General features: G+C 34.8%; 2 protein-coding genes across 2 annotated transcripts; both read left to right on the top strand.

Moving 5' to 3' along the window:
• The first annotated feature begins 6,371 nt into the window (after positions 1 to 6,371).
• On the top strand, positions 6,372 to 8,097 carry LOC117924892 (probable receptor-like protein kinase At5g20050). The gene has a single exon (XM_034843621.1). The coding sequence runs from the start codon at positions 6,458 to 6,460 to the stop codon at positions 7,808 to 7,810; it is 1,353 nt and encodes a 450-aa protein (XP_034699512.1). The 5' UTR covers positions 6,372 to 6,457; the 3' UTR covers positions 7,811 to 8,097.
• Positions 8,098 to 9,765: 1,668 nt separating this feature from the next.
• LOC117924856 (acyl-protein thioesterase 2) lies at positions 9,766 to 20,690 on the top strand. The gene is made up of 10 exons (XM_034843568.1): positions 9,766 to 9,885; positions 10,301 to 10,389; positions 14,471 to 14,585; positions 15,066 to 15,102; positions 15,254 to 15,323; positions 15,622 to 15,726; positions 16,960 to 17,110; positions 17,218 to 17,300; positions 20,102 to 20,195; positions 20,288 to 20,690. The coding sequence occupies exons 2-10, from the start codon at positions 10,362 to 10,364 to the stop codon at positions 20,373 to 20,375; spliced, it is 771 nt and encodes a 256-aa protein (XP_034699459.1). The 5' UTR covers positions 9,766 to 9,885; positions 10,301 to 10,361; the 3' UTR covers positions 20,376 to 20,690.
• The last annotated feature ends 323 nt before the right edge of the window (positions 20,691 to 21,013 follow it).

The following is a 21,013-nucleotide window of genomic DNA, read 5'->3' as shown; positions in this document are numbered from 1 at the left end:
CAAGGTTTTTCATCTTAAGGAGAATGCACAATTTTTATTTTTTATTTTTGGAAAAGCAAGCCAAAGAAAGAGATTTTTTATGTTGTTCTATCGAGCTCCAAGCCTATACCTTGAAAGCCTTGTTAAAAAAAAGCACCTCTTTATGGTTGCTAGCCCAGGCCCATACCCGATTGATCAAACAACATTAAACAACACACCTAGTGTACCTTCTCTAGATTGCCTTTTTTTTTTTTTACCTTTCTCCTTTACTCTAGAGCTTACTTGCTTAGATGTGATCAAATTCTCATTCTAAGGTCTTATCATTTAAGCATTTTTCAAGCTATCTAACACCCACAACTAAATTAATCAATAAGGCTTGCTTACTTTCTTCTTAGCTTGCTCATTATAAAGGTTTGTTTCATGGCATACAAATGTCATGACAGCCACTGCAGGATCATATCAAGCCAAGAACCTTGTCTTAATCTTTCTTCAAGTATGAAAGCAATGGGCCTATCTGAAAAAGGTGTCCCCCTTGAATACACCTTGGATATTATGAACCATGGAAAAGGCTTTACCAGTTGATCATGCTAATGTCTTTCCTCACCTTTGTAACTTGTGACTTATATTTGACTCATCATGCATCACCTAAATGCCCTTAACCATCTTACTTTCATTGTCTAGTCCAAACTTGGAGCATCTAGTTTAACTTATATAAGCATACATAAACATAAGTAGTGTATGTCTTAAGGTTACATCCTCTAATCGGTCTATTTTTGGGAACAAATAGTTGTCTTTTGGACATACTCGGTTCAAGTTGGTGTGGGTAATCCAAACTCTACATGTCTTATTATTTTTTGGAACTACTACTAGATTGGTGAGTTAGTCCGAGTAATAGACCTCCTTTGTGATCACATTAATTTAATGGTAAATTAGCATTAAGGCAATTATGGGCATCTTTTCAATCTTTTAGGTGAAGACATCTAATGTTTCTTTAGTAATCGTCACAATTGTTGTTTTCATATTGAGCTAATTGGCTTTTAATCATGGGAGAATTATGTTATAGGGGTAGATGGGCCCCCAAATTAACAAAAGGTCCGTGTAACTCTTCAAATTGAGTTGAAGGATATGAAATAGTAACAGACAAATATACCCTTTAAGAACACATATAAAATATTTTATAAAATTAAGTTAAATAATTTTTTTTCAATAATTTTTTTTTCAAAAATACTAAATTAAATAAAAGTGGTTTTCAAAAATATTAAATTAATTTTTTTTTTCAAAAATATTAAATTAAATAATTTTTTTTTCAAAAATACTAAATGAAATAAAAGTGGTTTTCAAAAATATTAAATTAAAATTTATTTTTCAAAAATATTAAATTAAATATTTTTTTTTCAAAAATATTAAATTAAATAAAACTATTTTAAACAAATATTAAATTAAATAATTTTTTTAATATTAAATTAAATAAATTTATTTTAAAAAAATATTAAATTAAATAAAAGTATTTTTTAAAAATATTAAATTACATAAAAGTATTTTTTTAAAATATTAAGTTAAATCAAAAATATTTTAAAAAAATATTAAATTAAATAAAAGTATTTTTCAAAAATATTAATTTTTTTCTCAAAATTAACAAAGGGCATTTTTGGAAATGCTGAAGAATAATATCTTTCAACTCAATTTCCATATTTTCATTGAATCTTGGGCTCAATTTGAAGAATTACACGGACCTTTTGTTAATTTGGGGGTTCATCTATCCTTAAAACATAATTCTCCCTTTAATCATATAACCACAATGGACCTTTGAAGTACAATTAGCTCCAAAGTTTCTATGGTGAAGGACTCCCAAGTTGGGTGTTTACATTGTCCTCTCACTAAGAATTGACTAGTAATTGCTATTTGGGCCAAGAGAGGTTTGAGGTTTCTACCTCTATAACCCCCTTATCCGCCCCACTAACTATTGTAATGCAATAGGCTCTTGTTAATGCTTTATTTCCCCATCATGTGCATTTCTTCTTAGGTAGGGAATTTAATATTCTGGCGGTAGAAGGATAAGGTTGCTCCTATGTCATGAATCCATGGTCATCTTGTAATAATATTATAAAAGGGAATAGTGGAGGATGTAGCTTTTCTTTAACCAAACCCATTTGTTTGTAGATAGGGAGGCACAGAAGGTCAGTGGTAGTTCTTAGATCAAACAATTCATAGGGGACCTTGAATTTGACACTGTTAGTGTTATAAGCAAGGGATCATAGTATGAGGGTGTTAATTTGGCAAAGCTCATCTGTTAGGAAGTGTCCCAAATTCCTAATTAGTATAGATTCCTTTTTGTAAAGAATATTATATAGAATATTTCTAGGTTGATATATTATTGTAATATTAGACTTCCTTATAGAATAAGGAAGGTTGTTGGAAATATCTCTATAAATATTCTAGGTCATGAGGGGAAAAAGTTATGAGATGGAGATGAGACTGTAGATACTATACAGGGTGGATAGAGATGTGAGGAAGAACGGGAGGTACCCGGTGGAGCGAGATGGCTCGTAGCAAGGTATGGATACAAGGAGTGGGGAAACATGGGATGTTTCGGGAACCCAATAGTTGTATCTAGTTCTGTCCTCTATAATATTCTCTATTGTATAGTGAAATCATTATCTCTCATCCGTGGACGTAGGCATGGTTGGCCGAACCACGTTAAAACCTCGTGTACCATATGTGTGATTGTTTTATCTTTGTGTTCTTGAACTAACATTGTTAGCATCAAAGCTTTCGTTGGCACTACAACTGATATCAGAGCTTGGGTTGAAGATTTCTGGAAGAGCAAAAGATCACAAAGCACACAAGATGAAAACAAAAGGAATTTTCACTGAAGGTGGAGTCGATTGCTCTCTCGTGGTGATATGATACAAAAAGGTTTGTGTCATGGAGAGATTGAAGATTAACTTCATGGAATTTGGTCCAAGGTGGAGATTGTTAGGAAGTGTCCCAAATTCCTAATTAGTATAGATTCCTTTTTGTAAAGAATATTATATAGAATATTTCTAGGTTGATATATTATTGTAATATTAGACTTCCTTATAGAATAAGGAAGGTTGTTGGAAATATCTCTATAAATATTCTAGGTCATGAGGGGAAAAAGTTATGAGATGGAGATGAGACTGTAGATACTATACAGGGTGGATAGAGATGTGAGGAAGAACGGGAGGTACCCGGTGGAGCGAGATGGCTCGTAGCAAGGTATGGATACAAGGAGTGGGGAAACATGGGATGTTTCGGGAACCCAATAGTTGTATCTGGTTCTGTCTTCTATAATATTCTCTATTGTATAGTGAAATCATTATCTCTCATCCGTGGACGTAGGCATGGTTGGTCGAACCACGTTAAAACCTCGTGTACCATATGTGTGATTGTTTTATCTTTGTGTTCTTGAACTAACATTGTTAGCATCAAAGCTTTCGTTGGCACTACATCATCATCATCAGAGAAGGTGAGTTGAAAATAATTTTTTATTTTGATTTAAAAAAATGTAAATTCAATTTATATATATTATAAACTAAATTTAATTCAAGTCTTTTAAAAAATAAAAAAAATTATAATTACAAATAAATTTAAAAATAAATATTTTTTAATAAAATATGAATAATAATATTATAATAATACTATATATATATATATATATATATATATATATATATATATATATTTATAAATATGGATACTAGCATCATAAAAAAAACTAAAAAAGCATAGTTGATTTATTTTAAAAAATAAATAAACAATAATAATTTAAAATTAATAATTACCAACACTATTTTATTTTCAATAAATTTAAAAAATAATGTTTAATTTTTTAAATTATAAATGAGATAATTTTTTTTTATTATTATATGTACACATCTAGAATTTAGTTACAAACATAATATTCAAAAATTTATTTATTTTGTAATTAATTAATTACTTTTTCAAAATTTCAAATTATTCTTAAAAATTAAAATATTCATTAAAAAATTTAAAGTATTGATTATGTCTTATATAATTCAAAACCTATTTTTTCTAGTGGGAAAATTCAAAAAATATAGTTGTGTATATAGGAGAAGCAATAAAGTCATAATCGGTCGTATAAGTTTTGATATATTATTTTTTGTATGGATTAAATATATATATTTTGAGTTTCAGATTATTTTTAAAAATTATTAAACTTATTAATAAATTTAATACACGTCTCACTTGAATTGAAATTTATTTTCTATTGAAATATGGTTCTATGTAAAAGAAAAATAATAAAATTATTCGATACTAATTTTTGTCCATAAATTTATAGTGGTTATTGGGCCATTATTTGAATTTTAAATTATTTTTAAGAATTACTAGATTTGTTAATGAATCCACCTCATAAAGTTTTGCTTAACTCGAAACTTATTCACCTAAGGAAAAAATTCATAAAATTATGATTATGTATAAAGAAAAACTAGCTAAGTCATTCAAAATGAATTTCAATTTATGACTTTCTAGTGTTAATTTAATCGGTTTTGATTTTCATGACTTTTGAATACTAATTGAATTGATTTTTGAGTTTCAAATTATTTTTAAATATTTTTTTTTGTAATTACTATTTGATTTGAAATCTATTTGTTTAATAAAAAAATTTAGAAAAAATTTAAAAAATAGAAAAACATATATAAATTAAAGAATATTATATTTGAAGATTTTTTTTGTATCAATATTGGGTGGTGAAGAGAAAATGAAAGTAGAAAGATATTGTTGTCTACTTTATTTGTTATTGTGGGTTTTTTTTCTTCTTATTTTTTAATGATTTTCTTTTACTTTTAAAAATTAATAAAAACAATTTTTACTTGTTCTCTTAAATTTGTCTTTTAAAAATTATTTCTAAAGATTAATAACCAAAATGTGTTATAGTTTTTTTTTTTAAAAAAAAACAAAATATTGTTTTTAAATCACTCGTCCAAACAAGTTTTCATTATTTATCAAAAAAATATTTTTTAAAACAAAAAAAAATTGTTTTAATTATGTGTAGGATATTATTGTTAATTTATATCTTTTTTTATTCTTATTTTTATTGTTAAATAATCCTAAATGAAAATAAATAATCATTCCAATATTATATTTCTAGGTACATCCAAAAACTATAATTGAAATTACCAAATTCATTATTATTTAACAAAAAATAGAAATGAAAGCAAAATATTTCTCTCCATCCTCCATTCCCATATGCCAAACATGCCTTGAATTTAGCTCCCTACTGCAATTCCAAGGAGAGATGCATAATAGACTACTATCTCTGTTCATACATTGCCACTATTATACAAGGAGCTTTGTATACAACGTTGTTACTCTTGATAAAAAGTCAGTCTTGTTTACCAAGTCCCCATTTGGCGTGATGCAAATTAAATTATGGTGACCAAATGTAGATGTGGTAGTACCCATTGTTTAATATTGGTATTGAAGATAAAAAAATGAACTTACACTAAGGTTTGATGGTTTCAAAATGCTTTATTCTTTGGGGTGAAAGCAACTACTCTGCCACAAATTTAGGTCAGAGGACGATTGGCAATGATTTAGCTTTACCCGTGTGACCCTTCCATCATTTAGCTTTGGCCGACACCGTTGCATTGAAACACGCTGGCCCCTATTTCTGGACCTGGTCTTAGTCTCAGCAAATGAATATTTCAATCTTGGAGTTCACAAGGATTCCATTATAACACAGACTTCATAAACAAATGAAAAGAGCCTTGTCCAGAGTCTTGTGAAAGTGACAACAAATCATCTCACTGAGCCTTTTTAAAGTTCAGATAACCTGTGACCGATTGAATGATTCAAACCACCACAAATCGCGGTGGGTGGTCTGTCCTTTTACTCGGTAGATGACTAGGTCTAATCACAATTACTTTCAAGTAGCTGCTCCAAGTCCCTGGTCTTATGAATAAAAAAAATAATAAGAATTGCCACGGAGAACTAGGAAATTTCTGAATCCTTCGAAGTCATATATAAGAATTTTGTGTGTGAGAAATCACTCCATTTCTAATAATTTCTGCATATCAGTAGTGGTGTTTCAGAGAATTAGTGCATAGAATTGATCTTTGGGAGACACCTAAGTCATATCATTCTGTAGGGGTTTTGGAGAAGACTTGTTTCTCAGCAAAATTTGAGCCATACCGTTGACCAAATCAAACTTTGACAAAAGGAAATTGTATTGGGCAAACTAGGCGAACTTCTTGGGGGTATCTCTTATATCGTATATGGATAGAATATGGCCCCATAATCTAACATTTGGCAGATTTTCATTTGTGAAAGGGTGGAGACCAGAGAAATTATATATTTGGATCATGTCACACCCTTTGTTTCTAGGAAAGAATACAATAGACATTGGTTTCTCCGTCAAAAGGAACATGGAAACCACAAGAAGGGAAAATATTTTTCCTCCTTTTTTCCCCTTGGAGACAACAATGAAGCTTTGATGGAAGACAAGAAAGCAAACATAATTGCCGTCTCATCGGTCGTTGCCCTCATCATCTTGATCATAGTTGCTCGCGTCTCTCTGAAACTTTCCAATACTTTCTTCCTCATTCTTGGTGCTGACATTGCTGCCATACTTGCTATCTTCACATATATTATAATCAGATGGCGTTTTAATCGTCGAAGGAAATTGTTAGAGACACGACTCGTTTCAGAGGGCCGAGAGCTTCGAATCGAGTATAGTTTCCTTAGAAAAGTTGCAGGGGTTCCAACAAAGTTTAGATACAAGGAGCTTGAGGAAGCAACAGACAACTTCCAGGCATTGATAGGCCGCGGAGCATCTGCTTCTGTTTTCAGAGGAATCCTGAATGATGGCACTTCTGTTGCTGTGAAAAGAATTGAAGGAGAGGAGCATGGGGAGAAGGAATTCAAATCTGAAGTTGCAGCAATTGCCAGCGTGCAACATGTAAATCTTGTCCGCCTTCTCGGATATTATTGTGTTCCTGGAGGGCCTCGTTTTCTTGTTTATGAATTCATCCAAAATGGATCATTGGATTGCTGGATTTTCCCTCAGAGGGAAAGTCAAGGCCGGCCCAGGGGCTGCTTGTCATGGCACTTCAGATATAGAGTTGCCCTCGATGTTGCGAAGGCCCTTTCTTATCTTCATCATGATTGCAGGTCCCGGGTCTTACACCTTGATGTCAAGCCAGAAAACATACTTCTTGATGAGAATTATAGAGCACTTGTATCAGATTTTGGACTGTCAAAGTTAATGAGGAAAGATGAAAGCCGAGTTCTTACGACAATCAGAGGGACTAGAGGTTACTTGGCTCCAGAGTGGCTATTGGAGCATGGAGTTTCTGAGAAATCTGATATCTATAGTTATGGGATGGTACTCTTTGAGATGATTGGAGGCCAGAGGAATGTTTGCTTGATCGAAAACGGCAGTGACAGGTCTCAAAGGAAATGGCAATATTTTCCAAAAGTGGTGACTGAGAAAATGAGAGAAGGGAAGCTTATGGAGGTTGTTGATCATAGGTTAGTAGAAGGAGGAGGTATTGATGAGAGGGAGGTTAGGAGATTGGTTTATGTAGCTTTATGGTGCATACAAGAGAAGGCCAGGCTTAGACCAACCATGGCCCGTGTGGTTGAGATGCTTGAAGGCCATGTGACAGTGGATGAGCCCCCTGAGACTCAAATGATCATTGTTGACCTATTATGCACTGATGAAGAACCAGCTAATGCCTGTAACAGGCCAAGGATGGCTGCATTGGTAACACCCCAAGTAGACAATGCTACTCTTCCTTCCACTTCCACCTACTCATATGCCTTGTCCGTTCTATCAGGCCGGTAATCCCAATAATTGCTTCAGCTGTCCCCCATTGTCTTCTACCTACGTTGATTCAGTTTGAAGGTATCTTCTTCTTCCTCTATTGCAAGGATGGATTACAATTTTTGTTTTCTTTTTTGGTCATTTTTAGTGAATGTTTTGGGCAGATGGAAAAAGTATTCCTATTTGGACTACCCAAAAAACACTCTGAATAGATCATCCAGCTTTTGTATTTTCCTTTTCCTAAAAACAAAGCTAGATTTCCTCTGAACACTTGAGAAAATATGGAGGACCATTGTTCTCATTTGCAATCTGGTATTGAATGTTCTCGTAAAGGCTTTTGGAGGATGCTGCAAATAATGTTTAGAATATGGTTTATGCTTGGTGTAATTGCCAAGAAGTTGGAAGGAAAGAATCATATGAGAAGGGGAAAAAATAAAGGGGACAAAGATCTAAAATACTTCCAAACCTTATTACAACCATTTGCAGATGATATAAAATCTTGCAATCCCTTTTCCTTTTTCCCCTGTTTTTTTCTGCATCCAAATGGAGGATTCTTAGATTCTGGGAAGATTAGGTAGATAAGAGAATATTGAATTGAAATGGAAGACCTTTTTAAAGGGTCTAATGAACTCTTCAAAATACATTTATAGCACATAAAAATAAGAATTGGTCATGAATTTTTCAAAGTAATTATCTTGAACTAACTCTTTTTTACATTTGTTAGCATGATATGAAATGAATAAATACATTGAATCTTATTAAATAAGTTCTTTAAAATTGAAGAAAAAAAACATATGCTTTGAAAATCAAGCTTTTTGGACAATGCAACAATTATTTAAGACACGGATTTTCAAAAATTAAAGATTTTTTTTCTTTAGACAAATCATTTGGCCTTTTTATAGCACATAATTAGAGATGAAAAATTTTCTTTGTTCTTGACACACAAGATAAATATCCATCATTCAATATGATAAAAATATCTCCTTTTCAAGTACACACATTATAGAATTTTTTTTTTCCTTTGTACAACCATTTCATAAATCATTTCTATTTTCTATAGTCCATAAGTAGTTCTTAATACATAAGATAAAAAAGATCCCTCATTCAATATAATAAAATATTCCCTTTTGAAGTGTGAAAATATAATCCTATTTAATCAATTAAAAAAATGAAAGCTTAAATGAAAAAAAAATTCTTCAAAAGATGTTTCCAAATAAATCATTATTATTTTAATAATTGAAAACATTACAAAAAAACATGAATCATTAATTTTTCAATGCAATTTTCTAAAACTAACTCTTATTTCAAATCGATAACACGAGACAGAATCAAGAAATGTATTAAGAGGTAAAAAACTTTAACAAATAATAAATAAATAAAAATAAAATTCAAAATCAAGTATTTCGATTGAATAAAAATACTATTTTTTCAAGCATACGCTTGAACGGAGATTGAGGGTTCTTACACCTTCAAAATATTAATTTAACTATTTTAATTCAATAAAAATATATCGATCCACTTTAATCCTTTAGTACAATCTAAACCTTTTTAGATTTACATTCAAAGGAATAAATAAGAATATTGAATTTTTAATAAGAATATTGAAAAATAATATCTGGATGGTATAATATACGGATATCAAATTGACAACCTAGAATTTTTCGACGGTAAAATATCACCTTTTGAAGAACGAAAATATAACCTCTACCTAACCTAACGCCACGAATTAAAGCCTTGAAATCAATCCACCTACCCGGACGGGCCCAGGTGGTTGGTTAAGGGCTTGGTTTCAACCAGCAAGGATATTTTGGTCTAATCAGAAAAATGAGGAAGACCAACGGTAACATTTCGTCCAAAGTGAAATGAGCGGCCCAGATTCAGCTCCAATATGGCAGGGATGGGTGCGAGTGGTGTGACCGTGTGAGTGATTTAGAGTGAAGATTCGCATATGTGCTGGCATTCCTCGTGGACTCTCTCATCGGAGTCGTACAGCTAGCTATATATCGACAAATAAACAAGACGCGAAGGAAAACTGGTGAACGAGTGAGAAATAGATAAGAGAGAGAAAGCTGCCTTCGGAGTCTCCAACCTTACAGGTTCTACTGAACCCTAATATCATCTTCTCTTTTTCCTTCCTCAATTCTTCATTTTCTTCATCTTTTTCTTAATTTTTTTTAGATATACTATTTCATTATATTGTCATTTATTTTTAAGATTTGAATTTTAGTTTGATTGTAATGGGTACCCAGGACTCATCCTTGGTTGTAATTTTATTAATTTTTGTTCTTTGGAATTTCTTGGTATGGAATTTGGTTATTCACTCATGGGTCTTGTGTGATGTCTTGTTTAATTGAGATTTTGTGCTTCTCATTGTGGGTTTCGGAAAGGGGTTTTTGCACAATGTTGGTGATGGGTGAGGGAGGGTGATTGATGCAAATTCATGGGTTTTGTCATGTAGTGAAGCATTGGGTGTTTCGAGGTTATTCAGTTTGGCTGTTTCTTTGACTGCAGGAGCTCTTCCAACAATTTGCAATAGTTGGTCCCTCTAGGGTGGTTTTTTCTTGGGGATAATATGAGCTTTACTGGCCCATCTGTTTCTGGTTAGTTGTTTCCTTTTCTTCAATGCCTCCATGGTTCAATGGCAAAATAAATTGATTAGTGAATAATCTGTGTTCTTTGTCTTTCTTTGCACAGTCTGTTTGGTTGCTGATAAGATTGAGGAAAAGGGAAAAAAAAGGATTTTTTTTTTTTTCTAATAAGCAAGCAAGAGAGAAAATATACTTATGAAAAGGGCTATACAGGTTGTATAAAGGGAAAGAAAAAGGCATAGATAGCCAAAATGAGGTAAAATACAAAAAACTGTTCTTTCCCTTGATTAGACTTGATCCCAACTACAAACTCGAATGAAGACAGCTACTTCTGCAATGTACATCCTAACCCAAGACAACAAATTAATCACAAACAAACTCTTGAAAGAATGAACTGATTTTCCAACATTTTCAAATGCTCGTTGGTTTCTCTCTTTCCATGAAGTTCAAAAAATACACAGTAAGGCAACTCTCCAAACCTTTTGTTGCTTTCTCCTCACAAAGGAGTCATGTCAGCTTAAAAGGGCATCCTTAACTGACAAAAGGAGGAACCCAAGCAACTCCAAATAAAGCAAAAACCAGGTACTAAAGCTCCTTAGCTTTAGGGCAATGAAGAAAGATATGATCAATAAACTCTACCTTGCTTTTACTTAGGTAACATCTGCTTGCCAAAGACCAACTTCTCTCCTGAAGTTGCTTTAAAGTCAAAACCCTTCATCAACATGCTTCTCAAATGAAAAAACTCACTTAGGATAGAATCCATGAATTCCAAATAATGCCATTGGGGAAAAAAATTGAGCATCGCAGCTCCAACCTAGAATATTAAGGTTTTACTAAGAAAACATCATTCCTTGAGTCCATCACACTACTCTATTGTTCTTTCCTTTCTTCACAGACTCCCCACGCAATCTTGAGAAAAGAGACTCTACGATGTCCAACTCTCGGTCATTTGGTCACCTAGCAAAACAAAGGTTCCAAGACATACAAGGTGGGAAAAGAGATGTGCAAGGGTTCCTCCCCATACCATCTATCCACCCAAAACTTCACCGTCCTCCCATCCACCACCTCAAAAGAAGCTTTAGAGTTGAAGAGATCTCACCCTTTTCTAATAGCTTTCTAAGGCCCAACCTTATACTGCTTCTCACAATGCTAGATCTCCAACCTCCTTACTCCTTTTCATATTTTTCTTGCATAACTTGCTTCTATAAAGCATCTCATTTAGAAGCATATCTCCAACTCCATTTTCAAAACAGAGCCCTTTTCAGAGAAGAAAGACTTTTGATGCTGAGTATCTCCTCATTTCTTTTCTTTGTGTCTGATTGACCAATTCACTTAGTGCAACTTTTTCTCCAAAGCGTCTCCTCCTTAAAGGATACCTCTTTAAATCTTCTCAAATCTCATTTTGATTTTACTAGGGATGTTGAACAAAGACATAAAGTTGATAGACAAATTGGATAAGTCTCCCTCCTTTCAAAACATACTACCTTTTCCACATTGAGAGATTACATCTAATCTTTCCTTTGCTCTATCCCACACTAAATCCACTATGAAAGGAGCTACTAGAGGAAGACATAGGTAAGTAGACAAAAGTTTACCCACCTAACAACCTAACTTTGTAGCCAAATCCTCTACATTGGCAACCTTACCTATAAAGATTACTTCACTTTTTTGAAGGTTGATTTTCAGACCTAAGATAGCTTCGAACCATATAAAAAGCCAACTTAAATAGACCATATGAGAGTGAGAAGCCTTGCAAAAGACAAGGGTATTGTCAATAAACAACAAATGTGAGACCTCCACACCCTCTTCCTTAACCCTGCATCCAACAAATCCCACCCCCCACCCCCCACCCCTTCCCTCAGCCCTCTCCAACAGGCAATTGGTAGCCTTCATTACCATCACAAACAAATGGGGAAAAAGAGGATATCTTTGTCTTTATTCTGTAGAGCTTTGGAAGAAACCAAATGGGGTACCATTTACAACGGCAAAGAACTTCATTATAGAAATGCACCATTTGATCCAATCTTATCCACTCTTGGTCAAAACCCATCTTATCTATAGTAGCTAGCAAGAACCCTCATTTAATGTGATCTAAGCCTTCTCAATGTTTAATTTGCAAATAACACCACTAGAATTGCTCCTTTGCATAGAGTCAATAACATCATTAGCAATAAGAGTTGCTTTAAGAATTTGTCTTCCCTCTATAAAAGCATTTTGAAACTTGGAAACTACTCTTCCCACTACCTTTCTCAGCCTATTGGACAAAACCTTAGCTAGTAACTTGTGTAAGCCGCCTACCAAACTAATAGACTTGAAATCTTGCAAGTCCTCGACATTACCTTTCTTGAGAATTAACATTAGAAAAGTAGCATTCAAATTTTTTACCAATCTTTCCTAAACAAAAAATTCCTTGAACAAGCCTAAAACCTTCTCTTTCACAACAATCCCAACAAAATTGCTAGAAGGCTAAAGAGAACCCATGAAGGTTAGGAGCTTTGTCCCCATTCAATTTTGACAACGCACAAAACACCTTCTCCTTAGAGAAAGACGTTTCTAAACCAATAGCCTCCTAACTCTCTAAGGCTTTGAATGACATCCCATCTATACTAAGTCTTCAAACTCTTGGATCAAACAACAAATTGTGATAAGTTTGAGCAATCCCTTCCTTAATCTCATTCAACTCATTTAGCTAAATCCCATTTAATTTGATTTTGTCCAAAAAGTTTATTCTACAATGTGCATTAGCCATCTTATGAAAAATTTAGTGGACATAGTTGTGAAAGACGTGTCTAGGCTCTAGGCGGTGTGACGCCACCCTCCAGCGCCTCGCCTGATTGCAGGCACCGCCCCTTCACGGAGGCGTTGATTAAGCGCACCAGGCGCTCTCCTCTCGACCAGGCGCGACGCCCCTAACAAGTGCGCCTCTATCCTCTACCGTCTTCTTCTTCTTCTTCTTTTTCTCTTTTTGGTCATCTTCTCACCCTCCGGCAACGAGTTGCAGAGCAGCAGAGGGAGAATGACGAGGGTTTTGTTTTTTTTTTTTTTATAAATATCAGGCTCCAAAACAATGTTGTTTTGTCCGCTGTTCTTTTAAAAGAAACAGGCCAAAACAACATTGTTTTGTAGCTTGATCTTAAAAAAAAAAAAAAAAATGCCAAAAACGACGCTGTTTGGGCCTGTTCTTCTTCTAAAACCCAATATATGCTTGTGTTTGGACTTGTAAAACACAAAAAAAAAAAAAAAATTCCCTAGCCTCCCGAACAGGGTGAAGAAAAGAATAAGGGGAAAAATTTCGGGCACTTGATTTTATTATATAAAAATATAAATGTAAAATAAAGTGTGCCTCACTTCACTAAAGCCTATGCCTTAGGTGCGCCTTGAGCCTTTTAAAACTATGTTTCTGTCTCCACCCTTCAACCAAATCTCTCTCGATTTTTTTGTTTCCAAGAAACTTCTTCCAAAGATGCCCACTTACAAGACTCTTCTTTGGCTATCCTTTTAGCTTCAACCTCCTCAAGAGAAAGAGAAAACTCCCTTTCCTTTGCATCCCAAAAGCCCACCCGATTAAAAGCAATTTCCTTTCTTATAGCTATGTTGCTGAAAACCTCTTTATTCCAAACCTTCAAATTAGATTCCAAAGCTTTCAGCTTAGAAACCAACACAAAACTGCATGAACCACTGATCTGGTATCCCATCCACCATCTCTTAATCAAGTCTTTAAACCCACCTGCTTTCAACCGGCCTGAAAGGGATGCTGCCTCTTCTTATCCCTCCACTCCACCATCTAGAAGAAGAGTCGGGTGGGCTTGAAAGAAATGAAAACCTCACCTAAACTAAGTCAGATGGTTGGAATCGGCTCTATTTTCAGTGGAGGGTATTATTTTTCTGGTTCTAAATAATGGGAAACTTTACTTTTTCTGGGAAAACTGGATGTTGATTCATCTGGGAATTCCATGTATAAATAATTTTGTATAAACCGTTGTTGAAGTCTATGTTAGGATTTTTTTCAAGAATTATCCACTTCTTCTTATTATGCGTCATGGTTTTGTATATTCTTTCAAGAAAATTGAATTGTATTGCAACAATGTCTCAGGTGGTAGAACTGTTAAAAGGGCATTTGAGTTTGGAAGGACCTATGTGGTCAGGCCCAAAGGGAAGCACCAGGCAACTGTGGTTTGGCTACATGGCCTTGGTGATAATGGATCAAGGTAACTGTCACAATTTCACATTGTTTTCTCCATTTGTGAATCTTTAGCTGGATCTTGTTAGCATTGTTTTAGAATAACACTCATCCAATTAGCTTGTGTTTTGACCCTTCTTTTTATGTTTTCTCCTGGTTTGAGGGGCAAAAGAAAAGATAATTGCTGAACTTATATTTTCATTCATCTGATGGGTCTGTGTATGTGTAAAACAGAATGCAAATTCTTTAAAGTTTTTTAACCTCTTAATTTTGCTTTATTTTGCTTTCAAATGGAATTTTATGACTCTATAATGGAATTTTATGAATCTATATTTTCTTTAATCATTATGTTACATCCACATTAGGCTTCCAGTTTTATATGCTGGAGTTCCATGTAGAACACAAATTACACAATGGACCTATTCATTTTAATGGATATATAAGCACACTCTAAGATTAAGCAATATTGACTCAAGTGCTCCTTTTGTGCTTTGGTTTTGTATGGCAGCTGGTCCCAGCTCTTGGAGACCCTCCCTCTTCCAAATGTAAGGATAAGTGTTTTTAAATTTCTTAAGATCTTTTACACACTATGGTTTATATGGATCACTTTTTTGCTTCACATCCAATAATTGGAAAGCGGGGTACTGCTTCATTGGTTAGTCCATAATCTGTTTTGTTCAAAATTTTGTGTTGCAGATTAAATGGATATGCCCAACTGCTCCTACTCAACCAATAAGTATATTTGGCGGCTTTCCTTCCACTGCTTGTAAGTTTAATTGCTTTGTGGAACCTGCTTATTTTCCTTCGTTTAAAGATCACCATTTTGCATCTAGAAGTGATTGCATATTGAAGTGACCATATAGTGACCTTAAATACAAAAGGAGAAAAGTAATTGCATTAAGACTTCATCATGTTCATCTTTACTAATTTTCAATATGAAAGGAAAAATTTGCTTGTGGTTTAGGGTGAATCTTGTAATGGAGTGAAACTGATGACTGGAACCAAAGTTCTGCTGATAGTAATGCCATGGGAACCATCTGAAGTGCTTATGTTATTTAAATCAGGGTTTGATGTGGGAGAACTCTCAGAAGATGCTCCCGATGATGTAGAGGGTTTGGATGCTTCAGCAGCGCATGTTGCGAATTTGTTGTCAACAGAGCCAGCTGACAGTATGTTTTTCTATTCTATCTTTATAGTTGGATGGTTCTGATGAGACTCATCAGCATGGAATGTTGCAATTACTGTTTGCAATGTTGAAGCTTTTGAGACACCAATGCTTTGTCTTGTTGAGAAGTTGCAAGTGTGATAAGTTAGGATCTTACAACAGCCACTTTGATTCCTCTGTTGTAAGATTCCAGATTTTTTGTTTTCAGTTCCTTTACTTTCTTGCAATCTAATGGAGAACAAGACTCTAATATTGCTAGTCTTTTCAGTGTCTTGAAACTTGGTTTGCCTTGGTTAAATTTTTTGCTTGTTAAATCTTTGTTTTGAGCTAAAACAGGAATAGTTATTTGCTAAAACTTCTGCATGAGATATTCCTCTAGAAAACCCTGTCTTTTCATTTTCTTTTCCCCCTCTTTATTTTATCTCTGCTGGTCTTGTTTCCTTCTTGTTATTGATTGATTAGACAAGTACCTTCCAGTATTATTATTATTATTTCTATTTTAATTCAGTGATGTGTCAAATCACTATTCGTGGATTGATCTCCAAGTTAAGCCAGTTGTGTGATAATAAAAATTTCATTCCTGCATCTTTGCATGCATTCATGTATAGTAACTATTTCACTTTATGGTTGTGTTAGGAAAGTCTTGTATGGTTAGTGCTTCTTGACTTGCAGAATGTACTAATCCTGTTGAAATAAAATTACCCTGCTGTCTGGTACAGGGAACTTCAAATGGGTCTACTATGTTTTCATAGCATTTGTAATGAGTTTTGGGCTTTATGTGTACAGTATCAGGTTTAGAATTTTGTTAAATGATTCAATTTCCTTTTCCTTTCATTTATGGCGATAAATAACGATGATTCCTGTTGCAAGTCCTTTCTTCTCTTTTAAAAAATGCATCTTCTGTCAAAAGGAGACAACGAGTTATAGCAGAGGGGTAGTAGTCATCCATAGTCAATACCTGGTTGCCCCCCAGCAAAGATGGGATCTAATCTCAGGTCTTTGGTACCCATTACTAAGAATGTGGAATTCTTCACTTTGAGTCCTCTTTAAAAGAGACAGATTTTTGGTACTTTCAAAGGCTTTTGAAAACACAATGAACTGATTTATTATCTGATGCAGAAATTTAGCTTATCCAAGGGGTGTTCAGCTGCTTGCCTAGTTGTTATTTTGAGTGCCATAGCTTCTCTCAAGTTTCATCATTCTTTATCATCCTATATGTTATTTTTTTCTTTTACAGTCAAACTTGGTGTTGGAGGCTTTAGTATGGGAGCAGCAATTGCCCTCTACTCCGCCACTTGCTTTGCTCTAGGAAAGTATGAGAACGGCAACCTGTATCCATCCAATTTAAGTGCGGTTGTGGGGCTAAGTGGCTGGCTTCCATGTGCAAAGTTGGGTTTCTTAAAATCTGCTCCTCATTCCGAATGCAGCACCCTTTATCTCTTTTGCCAATATTTTGGTGTCTATAATTATATGTTTGACTTATATTTCTTTCCAGGACCTTGGGTAACAAACTAGAGAGGGTGGAGGAGGCTGCAAGGCGGATTGCATCATTGCCCATTTTGCTTTGCCATGGTAGAGGTATTCATCTTGATCTCTCATGTGTTGATGTTGTAGGATTTACTTCATCAACAGGTAAAAGGTGGTGGAAATGTGTATATTTGATTTGAGCAACTACCTCTAGCTCTGAAGAGTTATGGAGACCTCTTGCATCTGCATATCATCAGGATCAGGAAACAAATTGAGCTGCTCTCAAATAACTGCAACTCAGAAAGTTTAGCATCTTATTTTGGCTTACTTATTTGCTATTGTTGAACTACCAAACTTATCCCAACATTTATAAGAGGTATGATTATTCCTACCACAATGTAAACATTGTTGTCACTTCTACCTCTACCTTTGCCTCTACCTCTACCTTGTCCTATGGATGCAAGTGTAGATGCCATACTTGCACTTAAAATTGAAACAAAGGGATGTTAGAATACCTTTAGTATTAACATATGTTCACACTAGCATCACAAAATACAATCAATAACGTAAGCACTAGTTTGGAGAGATCACTGTAGCAAAACGCTTGTAGCAAATCACTGCAGCATGACATTGTATATATTTTTTTTCCTTTTTTTCTAAGGGTTAGGGTTTAGGGTTTTGGATAAACCTGCTCTGATACCATGTTGAACTACCAAACTTATCCCAACATGGTATGAAGCCTTGTTTGGTGAGAGGTCATGTGTTCGAACCTGACTATCATATATTTATATCCCTAATTTATTAAGCCCAAAAAAGGCTGTTGTGGTTGTTTGCCTACAAGCTTGTGTGTCTCTTCACATGCGGGTATGAGGCTGCACTTGAGGGATGGTGTTAAGAACATATTGTAGCATGATATTGTAGTGGGTATTGTAGTGTGACATTGTAGTTTTTTTTTTTTAAGAGGGTTAGGTTTGGGTCCACCCTAATACCATGTTGAACTACCAAACTTATCCGAGCATGATATCAAAGTTTCATTTGGTGGAAGGTCATGTGTTTGAATTTACTTCCATATATTTATATCCCTAATTTATTAATGAGCCCAATAGAGGCTGATTGTAGTTGTTTGCTCAAAGGTCTATGTGTCTCTCCATGTGCGGGTATGAGACTGCACTTGGGGGAGGGTGTTCTCCACATGCGGGTATGGAACATCCTCCTTCAAGTGTAGCCCCATGCCCTCTAACATCCTTTTCTCAAGTGTAGCCCCAGACCCTCTAACATCCTCTCTCAAGTGTAGCCCCATACATGTACATGAGGACACAGGCCCTAATGCAAACAACCACTATCAGCCTCTTTTGGGCTTACACTATGTATATCATGCGCTCTAACAACTATAACAGCTGAGCTCAAGCCTAAGCTTAGAGCTCAATAGCTAAAAAAGTCAGGCTGGAGCATCTGGTCACCTAACTAAGCTACACCATGAAAACATCATAAAACTGGTTTCACGCCTTACAATTCCTAGGCTGAATGAATCCCTCTCCTCCCATAGAGGTTCACCTCTCTATTTCCTCGGGTTTATACTTTAGATGGTTCTGAGGTTAAATGGTCCCCCTGCTTTTAGATTTTCAGTTACCAGTTTTCTATAGTTAACTAAATTGTACCTTCTCTGCATGGTTCTCTGCCTCTTGCACAGCTTACACTTTGTGCTTTAGGGCATCACAATCTGTCTCTCAACTATTTGTGGGTACTATTTGATGGTAAATGTCCAGTGATGATGGGTGTGCTTCATTCCCAATTCTTCCCATAAATACATTTGATCTCAAGGTTTCCATAATTGATCAATTGAATCTTTTTGCTTGATCCATGCTATTATGTTGATGTGATATTCCCCTTTGAACATTGGAGCCACTGCTCCTTGAAATGTAAGGTGCCAGAAGCCCCTTTGATCCTCATCTTTTGTATGACCAATCTGTCTTCCTTTTTGAGCTAGTGATTTCAGCTTCTGGATTCACAAATAAACTGTAACTTAACTCTAGTTTGACTGCCTAGACTCAACGAGTGCATCATAGTTCGAATGAGCAAGTTTTTAGTATTATGCTACTGGCTGATTTTACTTGCTTGCCATAGAATCCCTTGGAGTAGCCTAACTTGGGAATCTCTTTAAGTATCCTTTGGAAAACCCTGTATGCATTCTAAACTCTGCCCCAATATTTGATGCAAAATACATCCAATTCATGACCTAATGAAAATGATTATATTGCTCAATTCTTCCATCAAACTGAAGTGGGTTATTTGCATTAATTTATATGGGTCCCAGCGACTTACTCATTTTGTTCCTATCTTTGGTGTACACCTGATTAGCTGAGACTGATCAATACAAGTAAAATTGACCTTTTGACAATAGTAATAGGGGTAGAAACGGTTTATTTCATACTTTCTGTTATTAAGTTCCTAGTATTTGATTCCATTCTTACTTTTGTGAAGGCTCAAATGATTTATTGTGCATGTGACAAAATGCTCCAAACAAAAATAAGCAAAAACTTATGATAGGAAAAAAAAAATACAAAAGAAATAGACTTAAGCTTGATCACTATTATGCTATTTCTTAGTTAATTTTCTTTTATTTTGTGGAAGCACTATCAATTTAGGAAACTCAGAATGTTCATCGCACTTCATAGTTATAGTACTTGAAGCAATGTCTAGTGTTTCAAACTTCAGCTGTGAAAATCAGCCAAGAGGCTGTTTAGTTAGGGTCAAGTTGTTAAATGTTCGTTCAGTTGATGTAGATCTTTCAATCGAGATATCAGACATCTCCAGATAATTCTCATTGTTTAGGCACTAGCACCTTGCCTTTAGTGATATAAGCTGCAGATTTCCAGGCACGCACGGAGTAATTTTGTTGAGTTTTGATGCAGGTGATGATGTTGTGCCCTTCAAATTTGGTGAAAAATCTTCAAAAGCCTTGACCTCAGCTGGATTTCGAGATCTGATGTTCAAAGAATATGATGGGTATGTAGATAGGGACTCCATCAAGAACCACCATGTTTAATTTTGAAAATATATTAGGGCAAGTTTTTTAGTGTTTTGTTCAAAATATTCAGGCTTGGCCACTACACAATTCCTGAAGAGATGGATGAGGTCTGCTCATGGCTAACTTCAAAGTTGGCACTTGAAGGGTGTTCTTCATGATTAAATCAATATGCATTCTTCAGAGTAATAGCTAGCAAGGCAGAGCAAGAAAAATGGTGGGGGAAAAGTTCATTACTTTGCACCAAGTAAATGTGAGCAAGTAAAAGCAGTTCTGGGTGTAAGAAAGTGACTACAGTGACATTTATGCATGCTATTCCTTATTATTGGTCCTCTTGTGTTTGTTATTGTTTGGCTGGTTGGCTCCCAGATGGGAGTCTGTTGGCAAATCATAGAAACGGTTATGGGTCATTAAAATTCAGTTTGGAATTTATTTATTTGACATTCAATCTGAATGGTAACTGCCTTGTTTTGTCATATGCTAACTTCACTGCTGCAATATTAACTTTGCAGAGCATGATAAAAAGACACATTAAACTTATCCTAGCAATTACCATTACAACTACAGTTGGATCTGGTAGTCCCAACTCTTTTTTCTGTGAGTGAATGCAACTCATCTGCCAGTTACATGCACTCAATTGGCTGGTTAAGATATGTATGAAGCTGATGATTTAATAGTTGCAATGTCACTTGGTTCTTCATCTTCTTGTCCAGTACAATAAAGAAAAGGGCGGTTGGACTGTTATTGCTTCATCACATTTGATTATAGGCAAACCAACTTTTTCTTAAGAAACATGAAT

The sequence above is a fragment of the Vitis riparia genome, chromosome 11, assembly GCF_004353265.1.
Source record: "Vitis riparia cultivar Riparia Gloire de Montpellier isolate 1030 chromosome 11, EGFV_Vit.rip_1.0, whole genome shotgun sequence".
NCBI lineage: Eukaryota > Viridiplantae > Streptophyta > Magnoliopsida > Vitales > Vitaceae > Vitis > Vitis riparia.
The sequence above is the reverse complement of the archived record's forward strand: the minus strand, read 5'-3'. Positions and strand labels throughout refer to the sequence as shown.